The following is a 14,818-nucleotide window of genomic DNA, read 5'->3' on the forward strand; positions in this document are numbered from 1 at the left end:
TGAAGACATATAGGGAACGAAACAAGAATGAGGGATTATAGAGCTAAATTTTTAGTGTTGGCTTTTTTTTAAAGCTGAAACCTTTTTTTTTTTGGCAATAAGTCTATATTTGTTTAGCTTTTATTTGTAGTACTGGTTTTTTGTTGCTGACACTGAAGCTTTTTATGTCTCTCCAGTTAGCAGAGCAAAGTGAGCATAACATTAGTTTGGATTTTTCGGTATCATATCATATCATACAAAAAAAAAAAAATTATTAGCAGGTGGTGAGAAAATTTAGGATAAATGGTATATAAAAGTTGAAAAATAAATTGGAGACAAACAAATTGGGGGTAAGGGGGAGGGTGGACGAAAAAGTGGGGTGGGTGTCAAAAATCGTGGAATAATTGAAAAAAGAGGTTTTCTGTAAAGCCGGTTTACGGACGATGATTTTACGTGATAACGTCGTCAGAAAATAGGTTGTGTGCTTTTGTTAAAAATGAGTCAATTGAAGCGTTTACTTATTTCAAACAATCATAATTTACATGAAAAAGCTAAAAAGAAATACCTTTTTTATTTTCTCATTATATTAATTTTTTTATATTAAGAGCTTAAAAAAAATCATGCAATTTTAAAACGCAATTATTTCTTCTTAAGAATAAAACCATTTTTAAATTTTTACAATGCGCAAAAAGTATAAAAATAATTTATTGAAAACAATCATTTTCATCAAAAATAGCAAAAAAAAAAATGAATTTTTATCTTCTACCATTTTTTTCCATTACAACCTATAAATATACCATCTGAAAAATTATTGTCTTAGTTCAGAATATATATATCGATCGATGCACAAAAAGAGCTAGAATTTTTTGAACTCGATCAAAAATCATTAAAAAAATCAAACAAAAAAAAACATTTATTTGTATGTTCTCAGGCTATGGAATCAATTTTTTTGTTTGACAACCTATAAAAAAATATACACCTTGTGAAAGCTTATTATTTCACCTTTCATATGACGTATCAATCTCATTTTAAAGATGCTTACAAGAGAAGTTAGAATTTTTTAAAGCCAACCATGTTGAATTTCCAGACTGAGATAACGGTACTTCCCACACTGGTGGCTGTTCGGGGAACAACAGATCTCCACTGGTGTTTTGAGGTTTTTCGCAAGTTTCTTAATTTAACGTTGTGTAGCTTGTAGTTAGTCTACCGTTATGTGTGATATACAAAATGAAAGGTAATTGTATCAGGATGCTCATAAAAGTTTAATAACATTTCTATCTGCTCTTGGTCAAAAGTTATAAAATGTTGAATTCTAAAATTGTATTTTACCGTTATCTCAAAATTGTGTTTACGAAAATGATTGAAACTTCGCAAACATATAGTCGTAGTTATGGTCTATCATTAAAAAGATAAAAATAAAAAACGATGAAAATCGGCTAAAAACGGTCAAATAACGTGTTTTTTAAAAACTTGTTTCTTTCGTTATTCAGTCAAAACTTACTAAACGATTCCAAGTTTTTGCACATGTATGCATTAGGCTAAAACGTCCTCTAAGTTTGAGGTTTTTGAACGCTCCAAAAAAAGCTAAAAATCAAAAATTACCCAAAAATACCCTTAAAAACAAGGTGTTTTTCAAAAATTCATATTTCGAAACACAGAATGTTGGAAAAAAATCCGTATCAGGCGCCTAATTTTTTTTCCCTTCATCTTTCACCTATTATCTTTAGAATTGTCAAAAAAATTTCCTTTACCCAAAATCATCATTTTGTCATAGCCCCAACACGTGCATTAGAATGGCTCTAACGTGCAAAGTTTTTGAGATATCGAATTTGAACATGCAAAAACACTATTTTTTGTGATGTTTTAGCAATTTTTTCAATTTTTCTCGATATTTTCTAGAACAAAAGATTAGTTTTTCTACATAATCTTAAATAAAAGGTTTTAGTCTAAATAACTGTATTTCAAATTTTTCAAAACTCAAAGATTTTTTTTGGTAACTTTTTTGATTGAAAAATAGGTTATTTTTTTCAAATTAAATTCTTCATAAATCCAAAAACTAACTTTTTGCTCAAAAAACATTTAAAATAGGTAAAAAACATAAAAAAGTAATTTTTAGCCAGGTTTTGTTAAAATCCAACTATTTTTGTAATAGATAAAAATAAAAACAAAAAAATCGTATTTTGCATAGGTATCTTTTCTTGATTGTTTTTGAGGTTATATGGTTTTCGTAAAACTTGTAGGTAGGTCTTTTTATTATCTACATCTTTTAGTGGCTTTTTTCAGTAGGAGGTCTACTTTTGACAGAAATCGTAAAAAACACGATTTTTAACAGCCACCAAATTTTTTAGTCCAATTTGTTTGTGGGCAGTTTAATTTTCTTTCATATGCCATTTATCCCAAATTTTCCCTGCTAATAATTTTTAAAAATCAAAGGAACTTAAAAAAAAAATTTTTTTTGAAACAAATGACTTTATATATTTAAGACAAAAAAAAAAAACAATTAATTTAGATTCCATCAAATTTGTACCGAAATCGACTAAACCCTCTTCTTACAATAATTCTTTCATGAATATCAAAATACCCAATATTTTACATTTAACTATTCTCAGTCTAAACTTTAAATTTATTAACCCTACCAATTTTTAAATTTATCAAAAAAAGTGCGTATTGCAATGAAAATTGCAAAACTTTTTTTAGAAAAAATATTAGGTAGTCATTTTTTATTTAATTAAAAATAGATTTTTCTTATAATTCGTATTGGGACCATACGATTTTTAGACTTATCTCTATACACACACAAACCTCTACAGCTCCATTCAAAATATAATTACCAAAAGCGTTTTAAAAAAGCTTCCATCATAAATATTCAATCAAATAATCACTCTAATTAAATTATTTATCAAAAAAACACCTTGTCCCTCAATTAACTGCTTTACAATAAAATTACCGACGATATTATTTTCTGATAAAATTAAGGACGAACGAACAAAAAAAAATTATAAATTCAATTAGCTCCACATTTCATTGAAATCCCTATCCCCCTTCCAAATAAAATCGAAGCAATTTTCTCACCCTTTTTTTTCGAGCATTTTCCAGGCCATGTTAATTATTATTGAAGGGAGGCCTTCCATATTTTTGTTTTTTTTTCGTTTGTACCCTCACAAAATGTCAGTTTTATGATTAATATACCTGTCTAACCAACTTGAAAAACAATAAAGAATCCAAGTGATGAAGACTGCATGCACCTCGAGGGTAATTATTTTCATATCGTCCTTCTATCGACAACAGGAGCACACGCTATCATTCTAATTACAAGGACAAATTTCCGCTAGCGTCGTACTTCAATGTGATACAAAATAAAAAGGACACGCTCCAATATAAAACATAAAAATCCAGGACAAAGTAAAAACAATTTCCAAACCTCTCTGATATTTCAAAGAGATAGACAAGAGGACATAGTAATAACAATACTTTTTCCCTGTTTTCTAGTTAACCCTTCCTGACCTCAACGGCACCTCTTTTGTTTGCGAGATTTTTTCTATAGGTATCATATACCCCCCAATTGAAGTACCTGCTTCTCTATTACCTACCGTTATTACTGATCGCACGCTATTTTGTAATAGAAAAAAAGGAAAGAAAAAAATATCCTTCACACAGATATTGTATATCCAGAGGACGACAATAACAACATCACGAAGGCACTTGTGTTTTTGGTAAATAGAAAAAGCGAGCGCTCTCACTTGAAAACACATCACCCCCGCAAAACGCCACTAGCACTTCCTCCCTACTACCCTCCCCATCCTCCTTTAAATTGACAAAGGACACGAATTTTCCCGCCGGAAATACTCTGCAAATTTAAACGAAGAAACTTATTTTCATTGTTTCGCAGTAGTTGCAGTGTGGTATAGCTTTGGTTTGAATACAGGGATTTTTGAGGGGGTGAATTGTAAAACACAAAATAGTCAAAGAACAACGATAGTATAGAAAAAAAAAACCCTAAAAGTCACCAACAGAAGGTATACGAAATTACCAACACAACTATCCTGAAAGTGCATTGTTATTTGGGTTTCTATTGTTCCTGTGGCGATTTTTTTTTCTACTTTCTCTTCCCTCCCCTCGAGGAAATGGAAGCACAAAACTGCAAAATAATAAAAGTTCTTTTTTTTTATTTTTGTTTTGTTTTCGAAAATTGTATGACATTTTATGAAGTGAAATGCAAAACATGTAATACAAAGGCAAAAACAGAATAACTTGTGCGAAAACATTTGTTGTTTTTGTTTTACTTTTTTTCGTTTTTTTTTTTTCTTTATCCGTGTGGGTATATTTGCTCGATCTTTGAGTTAAACGAGATTTATTGCATATTGGTTTGGCCACATGTAAACTTCCAGAGTTAGGGTCATTTCAATAGTTTTTGTCAGTTTTTTTAATGAGTGTAGATGTTTTTGTTTTATTAAAATCTAATAAAATCTAATTTCTGGACAACATTTTTGAAAGCTGTTCGCTTCAAGTGATTTAAGTTATTAATTTTTCATTGACCCCGGAATACTTTTAATTAATGAATAATTTAATTTGATGAAAGTTACTACATATATTGCAATTCAATTGAAACAAAAAAATCGAATGCCCCTGACCGGTGCCACTGTAGCATTACCTTTTATTCATAAAGAACCACATTTTGTCAATCTTTTCAGGAAGTAATCGTGACTAACGGCTCTCGTACACCAAATCCGTCATCGGCCGAATTATAGTCGGGCGTTGTCGGCCGAACTCGGCCGATAGAACCAAGCACATAGAAAGAAAAGAAAGTGCGTACACCACTGAAAGTTACATCGTCCGTTGACGTACGTTGACGCCCGATAATAACCGATCAACCGGCATAATCCGAACTTGTTTGGATTTTTCGTCCGTTGTCGGGTTGATTTATACATAGATATTGCTAAAAGCCTTTTCTTTGCAAAAATTGGCGGTATGAATTTTCAAAAATATAAATTTCTTCAAAATATTCCATTGAAAACAATTATTATATGCACTTCAAGTTTCACAAAGTCAGAATACAGACCGGCAGCGACGTCCTAGACCGGAAGCAGTGTATGCAGACGATCGTCCGAGAAAGTCGTCCGAGTAGTTCCGACCCGATGTCGGCCGATAATTCGGTTTTAGTGTACGCGAACGGTAAGAGGAATATTCCGGTTATCCGTGATACCTCGTCACGTGAGTTCTTATTTGTCCTATAAACCAAAAAAATAACTTTTCAGGAGAGCGTTTTTAAACTTCAAAGTGGGTGTTAACTTATTTTTTTGATCCTAATCACAGTGATTTGTATGTTTTTTGAAGGATTAGATATTTCCCCAACCATACATAAAGCAATCTGCAATTTTCGGTTTTTCAATATTGATTAAAATGAGTTTTAAAAAAAAGTAGTAAAATGGACATAGGACACCTGTCCATACAGTTACAAACACAAAAGCTAAACATTTTTTCTCCAGTGGAATTTGTATTGGATATAGAACACAAAAACAGAAAAAATAGGAAACCAAATATTTTTATTGAAACCGAAACTCAATACACATTCTTTATTTTGAGTTTAAAAAAGTAAACGAAAATATTATACAAGGGTTTTAGTTTAGAGATAACTCAACTTGATTTCCTTTGATTCAATTCATACTTTTAATTTCAAGAAAATTGTATATTTCTTTTAACCCTCTACTGCATGAATTAATATTAGCGGACGAAAAAATTAAAAAATGCTTTACATGGGTTCTTTGGGTTGTTTCAAAACGGTTTACATTAAAAAAATTTGTTTAAATTAATTAATTTAAAAAAATTGTTAACAAGCCAAATTTGGCTTCGTATGCATTAAGGGGTAAGAAATTTTACTAATTTTATTTATTCAGATTAGGTAAAGAATAAAATTAAAATTATAAAAATATAAATATTTATCATTTAAAAACAAAATAAAGTAAAATAAATACATTGCATTACAAAAGGTTAAGAATTACTTCAAATTTGGCTCATTTTAAGCCATGGAACCGAGAAAAGCAATTTGTTTTTTCAGTTACATATATTTTTTCTGGTTCACATTCTTTCCACTGTCGAAGTAAGTCTTGCTCCAACATTTTCACCCACTGCCAGATCTTAAAAAAACTAAAAAGTAATAAAATGATTGAAAAATATTATAGGTGAGCCTCCCTCCACCTAAATTTTTTGTGGTTACGCCCCTGGAAATGGGGTTAACATTAAAAAAATGTCTCTAAACGCGAAGAGCTCCATTTCTGAAGTAAAACATAGCTTCGAAGCAAAGTAAAAATGTAAAGGAACAAAATTTACAACAAAAAAATTTAACAAATTTTGTAGATTTAATGCATACGAAGCCAAATATGGCTTCCGTACTTTTTGCCCTCCCAAGACCAGGCCAATCATTTTTTTTTCAATTAAAATTGGTTCATAGCATACATAATAAGACAATCCATCAAAAATAAATTTTTAATTCCACTTTTCTTTTCAAACAAACGCAGTAATTAACACTTAAAGTATGAAAATATTCTACACTTTCGATTTCAATGCACACGACTGATCGACTCACCTGTGATCATAAAATACACCTTTATTTTGTGTCGGACACACGAAAAAACTATCTCTATGGGTTCTCAGAAACACAAAGAAGAGGATTGTATTGAATCTTTACCATTTTTTTGTGACAGAGAAGAGAAAATAGACAAAACCATATTTGGCTTCGTATGCAGTAGAGGGTTAAAAACTGAACAAAATTTGCGGTGTAGATACGTGGTTCACGCAAAAACGGGACGATATGGATGATGTCCTTCTTTTTTTCATTGGAGATGATTACCTTAGCATTAAGCAACGATAATTTTGGCAATGCAATGAGTTCAAAATTTGAGTATTTCGCCTCTTCCTAGGAGGAGCTATTATGGGTCATTTTGTGTGAAAAATATAACTTCATTGGATATAGGACATTAAAGCACAAATTTTGCATAATTTTAAAGCCAGTATTTGTCCTACTGCATAAAAAAACGTATACAGGACAAATAAGCATAAAATTCATAGAAAAAATTTGGTCTATAGGACAAAATCATTTTTTTTATCTCGAAAACTAAAAGAGATAGGACGATTCCGATTGCAGCAATCGAAAGAGCGTGGTCGAAAATATAAGATGGCATCTATAACTCATTTTCGACAAAAATGGTCTATAGGACAAATAAGAACTCACGTGACGACCTGTCCGTCGATTTTCTGATATGTACAATGTACATTCCATGCCAAATAATGATATTTGTTGGAAAAACTAGTGATAATACTAAGCTGACTCGTCACTGGAGAAATCTGTAATATCCAAATAATACGAAAAAAATCCCAAAAGTCTGCTAATGTTCGTGACCTATGTTATATTTTTCAAGATCCGTGACATTTATACGCTGTGATATATTCCTTTTCGACCATGTTTTATATTCCATACCAAATAGAGATATCTGTTGAGAACATTTTGGGACAGCACTAGGCGAACCCATCGCTGGAGAATTCTGTGATACCTAGGATATAGATAAATCCCTAATAACTTACCCCAAAGTCTTAAGTAAATGACATCTTATGATAAAAATAGTTCTTGGATAAAATGTACATAGATCAGTGATATTTATCAGATGATGACATTTTATTGTAGTATATGTGATACATAAAATTTATATAATGAATGATACAAAATATCTTAATTATTTCGAAGGAGTTATGTTTTTTCAAAATCTGATATGTTCACCTTGCGGCGTATTTCTTGCCAATTAGTGATACTTGTTGGAAAACTGTATGATTTATATTGAGTGCTACATCAAACTTAACCAAGAATTCAGTGATATCTTCCCGTTCAATTTGCAGTTAAACCTATGCCATCAAACAATAAAAGTATTACCTATATTATTTCCTCTGTGATAGATATTTATACTGAGGGAGGTCATGATAACTTATTTCGGATCAACACATCATACTACCCAGATGAACTTGTGATCCATTGTTTAGATTTTAAATTCATGATTAATATTTGGATAATTCATATGCTATACAAAGCATCAATTATGTGATTTGTTATTGCAACCCATGATACTGAATGGAGAAATTCGGTATAGTTAAAACGAAACAATATTAACCCTTGTTATATATTACAAATGTTTGTGATATTCATCTAAGCCTTACCCATTTTATTTCTTCTGGTAGACGGATGTTAAACACTCTTAGCCATCACATTTACTGATCCTTTGATACACATTTCTGCATATCTTTGTGATTTATCCAAAAAATTTTGATATTTCATACATATTTATTTCTATGAAACCTCTGACACTTACTGAATAAACTTACAACGCAGCAACTCAGACAACAGTGTAACAGATAGGGATTATTGTTAACAAAAGTCTGAGATAGCAGATATCACTACAAACTAAAGCTACGAGGCGTACAAGTAAATGTGAACTTCTGAATCTTATTGTGATGTTGTGTTCTTAATTAACTTAACAACTTTGAACAATTCCACTATATTTTGATTGTTTTGAGTTTTGAACCAGCTGAAAGATTTCATTGATTGTAAACTTTATTTAAATTTCGATTTTGCAGCGAGTAAAACTTAAAAAATAAAATGCACGACTGGGTCGCACGAACTTGCTCTTAGAGTTAAAGTTGCTTAAATTTTTAAGACTTTTTATATAGAAATTTTGAAAAAAAAATTAAATTCGTTTAAAAAAAAAAAATAAAATTAAATCTGAAATTAAATTGCCCTCCAAAACAAGTATGCAGTTTTGATTGATATATTAAAATGCATTTTTAGAAAAAAAATTTTCAAAATCGTTAGAGCCGTTTTTTAAAAAACTAATTTTTTATAAATAATTTTTTGGAAATAAAGTTTTAAAATAAAATTGGTATGCCATTCTGTAGAAATCACTAATCAACATCTAAAAACAAAATTTCAAAAAAAATTCAATGTCCTGTTTTCGAAAATTTGATTTTTCAAAAAAAAATTTTCAAAATTTTTTTAAAAATCCAAAAATTATTTTTTTCAAAATTTTATTTTTGGCTTATATTTAAATTATATAAATGCTTCTTCACAAAAAGCTTCGTTGAAATCAAATAAGCAGTTTCGGAGATAATCGGATTTGAAAAAAACGGTTCTATGGCAGGTACCGTTAATAATGATTTTCAAAAAAAAATTTTTTCATTGGAAGATAGACCTTAGCTTGAAACTAACATTTGAATTTTTTAAACAAAATCGTTAGAGCCGTTTGCGAGATATTTTAATTTTACTAAAATCGGTATATGACAAGTACCGTTATTTTTGGTCCAAAAAAATTAATTCCAAAAACCCCTCTGGAGAGTCGCCAAATAACGCTACATACCAAGTTTGACATTAATCGGTTCATCCGTTTAGGCTGTAGCTCCTTATACAGACAGACAGACTGACAGACAGACAGACAGACAGACGGACTTCCGGGACCCACTTTTTTGGCATTGTCTACCATCGTAATGTCATGGAAAAATGTTATCTCAACTTTTTTTTTTTGTACGAATGCATAACTTGATATATAGTACCTATATCGCAAGTAAAAACTGCTATTTTAAAAGCTTTGCTGTGTAAGATAGGCTAGACTATAACCACTCAGAATAAAACTTCTGAGAAAAAAATAAAACCTAAAGTTTTCAATATTTTTATGCTCTTTTAGCTTTTCTCAATTTTCTAATAAACTTTTCATATTATATAACAAAACTTTAAGGTTAGAAATCAATTTTGTGTAAACCAGATTGATTTTCAGCTTTTTCAACAAATATATTAATCAATTATTTTAGGTTTAAGTTTAACCAAAGTCTAATCATTAAACGGTTTAGGAATATGATTAGGTGATACACTGAGAAAAAATTCGTAAAATTAATTTTTTAACTTAGTGTTTTCTTTTTTATTTCCAGATCTTCATCACAGGAATAATGTTAAATCCATTAGGAAATATATTTCTTTTTATTATTCTGGGTAAGTTTTTATGTGATTAAATATTTTTTTTTTTATTTTAAAAGTCAAGAAATTAATGTCCTAAAGCTTTTGATATAAATACATTTGTCCTAAATAGGTAAAGCTTTGAAAAATTATAGAAAACTACCTCTTTACCGGAAGTGGTTGAAAAAATATTCTCCATATGAAAAAAAAACAAGTAAAAACAATGTGAGCAAAAGACTTTAACTTAGAACACAATTAAGACAAGCTTTTGATGAAAAGTTTATTTGAAATCCACCAGAAAAGCTCATATGAGCTTTATGATTAAGCTTAAACTAGCTTTATCTTTTTGCTTATAAAGAAGCTTAAAGCTTATTCCAATCCTTAGCTTTTTGGAACAAACATCCTCGTATACAATGAAAATTTATATAAGTTTAAAACCAATTCAGAACCTAATACACACAATACATATTTATGAGCTTTCATTCTCGATTATTATAATGTTAACAACGTTTCTGTTCTCAACAGATTAATTGTATAATTCTTCGTTAAAAAGCGCAAAAGAGAAGGAAAACGTTTCTAAGAAAAAGCTATATTTATATAGCTACAATAGCTTAATAGCTTTTAAAAAATTTGACTCGAAGTGTAGGTACACAAATTTGAGTTTGAAATAAATAACAGGTTTATTATGAAAATCATTAACACATGGGTTGCTTAGCTAAAAGATGGCTCTTTAAGACTGAATAATGCATTTTGTGATTTCGTTTTTTATTTACAAAAATTGAGCATGTTTTAGTAGAACTGAATGTGGAAAACTAAGGTTGCCTACATTAGGGTAAGGTGGTATAAGAGTGCGCATTTTTGACAAAACACCAAATAAAACAATAACAAAAAGAATTTAACTACTTTTTTATATATAGTTTTTAGTTTATAATCAAAGCAACGAAAAAAACTTAAAACTGGTAACAAAAATGTATTAATTCAATAGTTATAAACAAAATACCACATTAGGTCATTTGCGCACTCTTATACACACTATTGTGTAAGAGTGCGCGGCTTAGTTTGTAAGAGTGCGCAGCTGCGTACAGGTGTAAGTTCGCACAAAAGTCGCAAATAAAACTGCCTATCTTTAAATAAACAGAGTATTTTTCAACCCATCACTACTTGCATGAGGAACAATCAATTTAGTCTTCGATTAAGGCTAGGCGCACACATGCGATTTTAGTCGAACGATTATTCAGTCGCAAAAATGGATCACATGCATTTCAATGCCGGTAAACACACATGCTTCTAAAAAATAGCCGCGATTAAAAAATTGAAAACTGTCCCATTTTTTTGGCGACGCGATTGTCGCAAATTAAAATGGAACAAATGGACCAGCATAGTTATGCACACACTTGCGACTAAACCGAAAACGACTAAAAAGTAGCAGTCGCAAAGAGCCAAAATCATGCGCACACATTTTTTTTAGACGCAAGAAATGAAACACATTATTTTAAATGAGAGCACACAGACTTGCGATTTTAAAATCGCAAAGTTTAAAAAAATGGATCCGGTTCTATTTTTCGCGATTTTTGTTTGCTGCACATAAGGATATATTATACAGAATATAATGCACCTGCCCGCACGTGCGACACTTGGAACAATTATTTTAACCCTAGTTTACGGATTGGGGTTCGTGCGAGCCCCAACGCATGTTTAAATGGTTATAACTTTTTTCTAAATCGTTTTTTTTAGACCTGGGATGAAAACTCACAAACCAAACTTGGGGTTCATGAGAACCCCAAGACTTAAAATGGACTATTTTCAACAATTTTTATTATATTTTGTCAAAACCAAACACGTGTTATCATAAAAAGACACCGCAACTTTCACCTTAATCAATAACAGAAAGAGACAATGCATCAAATTGTTGATAATGAACAATTAGAGGTGCATAAAAGCTTTGGGGTTCGCGCGAATATTGCATTATTTTGCGTGCCGTAAACTAGGGTTAAGTACAATAATGGATATTACTAGAAAGTGTTGTATAGTGGCTCTTTTTTTATAAACGATAGGAAATTTAAAAGGACAATTCCATAAAATTCATAAAAATTTAAGAGAAGACCCTCAGAAATTTACCCAGTACTATAGAATGAGTATACAATGCTTTGGTGAAATAATGGTACTCGTGGGGCCTAAAATAAGATACAAACATACACATTGCAGAGAATCTATTTCTATTTCTAATCTGGTAAACAAGCTGTCAAACCCTTGCCAAATTTTGAGACACTTATCACTTTATCACTTTTACCAGAGCTTACACCGTTTCATGAATTCACCTTATCATAAAATCCGATGGTAGATACCATTTGTATGAAATTTTCCATTACGAACGGATTTCGTGATTGTTTTCTTTGCGGTCATTTGACCATTAGATTTGAACAGTGAGTATCTCCTGGCTCCTTTGATCTTGATATGATGCATTTTTTTTTTATCGAAAAACGGTCAACGGTTTTTTTCGACCAAACATAATGTTTTTCCTTGCAATAAATAATAGTCGCGCGATTTTTTAGTCGCAAGTGTGTGCACGGTAATTTTATGTTGCGACTGCGATTTTTTAGCAGCAACGACTGAAAATCGCATGTGTGCGCCTAGCCTAATGGTTCCGAGAAAATTTCAATATTTCCTAGTTACTTTCATTAGCTTGTTTTTTGTAAAACTTGTATTTGGTTTCTTTTTGGTTGGAATTGCTTTTTCTAGCTGCTGTTTGCTGGTATATGGACAAATGCCAGTTATTTTGAAGCCTTGAATAGCATTTACTACTTTTTTAACCCGCGCACTCTTATACATCATCATGGTGCGCACGCACTCTTACACGCTCAGACATGTAATCGAAGAATATATATATATTTCACAATGCACTTTATGACCAGTCTTACGTGTTCCTCAAATGTTTCTTTTTGTCGACTTTTTAATGTCCCATACTTTGTTTATTGTTATTTTTTATTGATAAGCAGAAAATTTAATTTGTTTGGCAAGAAAAATTGGGAAAAAAGTGCTAAAAAACTTAAACTTAACTAGAACCTCTGTTTACAAACACACTTGCATGAAATTTTGACAGCAGATCAAACTCATTTAGATCTTTCCAAAATAAGTGCATTCAGTCTTATATTCCCTTTCAAACCGTAGAAAATGGTCTTGCGCACTCTTATCAACCGCGCACTCTTATACCATCCTACCCTATATAAAATTGTTTTTACTTTATTCGGGAATTATGTCCCACCCTACTGAGACAGAAGTCCTGAATTTTTTAGTCGAAAATGGGACATAAGTCCCGAAACTCTGGTTTTTCCTAGGTTATTCGTAACTTCGGTTTTTCGTAACTTCGGTCTTTCATAACTTCGGTTATTCGTAACGTTTTGCGTTACTTTGACGCGCATAACTCTGTTATTCATAACTCCGTTACCATTTCGAAAATGGTAACAATAGAACAAAATAATATAACGCTGCTTTCATAGAAAAACAAAATGACCATTCTTAGCGATTAATTTGTTTGAACAATTTTTCATGTGCAGGCTTAAGATCTTGTAGCCCTTAAGTAACTATATCAAAGTTGTTCTGTAGTTTCCAAGCTTATGCTTTAAAAATGCTTTTAGATTACTCCTTGAATCAAATTTCTAGCCACAAAAGGGTATAATAAAGAATCTTTTCTTGCAAATTTTTTTCATATTTCGTATCCACTTTTTCATGGAATTATCCTGGAATATTCACGATATTCTCAATCTTTAATTTTGCAATTTTGATCAGCCTTTTGAGTTAAATACCTCCAAGTGCAGAGTAGCAAAAAGTGCAAAGACGGAATAAAACACACATTTTCTAAAGCTAAAAATAAAATTGAGGTCCTTGCATCAAAAGCGGTATACCTAAGTCCAATTTTAACGTTTTGTGTCCAAAATGTTTCCAAAATGAATTATTTCACGAATGTTTTAAAATGACATGCTAATAAGAAATTTCCATGTTTTCACATTTTTATAATCAAGTCTTAGGTAAAATAAAAAAAAATTAGTATAATTACTGAGATTTTTTAGAATTAGGATCTCCCTAAATAAAAAAACTTTAACCTCCTCTAAATTGAAATAGTCTCAAAACACATACAAAAATAGGTATCATACAACTTTTATAAGATACAATCAGTATATCCACTTCTAAGCTTTTTAAAATATAGGAAATAAGTACCTAAGTATGACTCGTTCACTTAACTTTTCATGTCTAATCCTCCTGTTGTTGGTCAAAATTCAATCACTAACTTTATTGCTTGCAAACAAAACAGAGAGAAAAAAATTTTTGTTCTCGTCTTAGGTACACTTTATGACTTTGGTCACATGATGTCATAAAAATCCTTAATCAGTAATTAATCATATTTTTCTTATGCTTCGCTTTGGATTTACACTTTCTTCAATCTGAATTGTACGAACCTTTCTCTTTTACTCATTCCTTACGTATAGTGACATTTTTTTTTTCAATTTTTATCTTAATTTATTCATGCCCGGCCATAATTTGAATTCATGACGGAGCAATAGGAAATGAGTGAACGACAAGAATCGCATGAATTAGAAAATTTACGTTCATATACTTGTTAACTTATAGGGTGAAATGGGGTACATTTGACTAATTCTTATTAGAAAATATCTCTTCTTGGATAGTATAAGTTGGATAATCAAGTTCTTATTGGGTTACACTTGTTGTTAGAACATTTAACGAAATACTAAAAAGTGTAAGCAAAAGGAAAAAAATAAGAAGATTTTGAAGTAGTTGAAATTGAGTGTGAATTGAAAAAAACAAAGTAAAATATCATAAATATGCTATTAAAGTCAT

At 30.7% G+C, this 14,818-nt stretch overlaps 1 protein-coding gene across 1 annotated transcript in view; it reads left to right on the forward strand.

Annotated features, from left to right (window-relative positions):
• Positions 1-14,818, forward strand: part of LOC129913187 (uncharacterized) — a 542,292-nt gene that overhangs the window by 145,239 nt on the left and 382,235 nt on the right. Inside the window, exon 3 of the mRNA XM_055991737.1 lies at positions 9,940-10,000. Within this exon, the coding sequence (XP_055847712.1) occupies positions 9,958-10,000 (43 nt within the window). The 5' untranslated portion in view covers positions 9,940-9,957. The remainder of the gene's footprint in view (positions 1-9,939; positions 10,001-14,818) is intronic.

Source organism: Episyrphus balteatus, chromosome 3 (genome assembly GCF_945859705.1).
Source record: "Episyrphus balteatus chromosome 3, idEpiBalt1.1, whole genome shotgun sequence".
NCBI classification, from domain to species: domain Eukaryota; kingdom Metazoa; phylum Arthropoda; class Insecta; order Diptera; family Syrphidae; genus Episyrphus; species Episyrphus balteatus.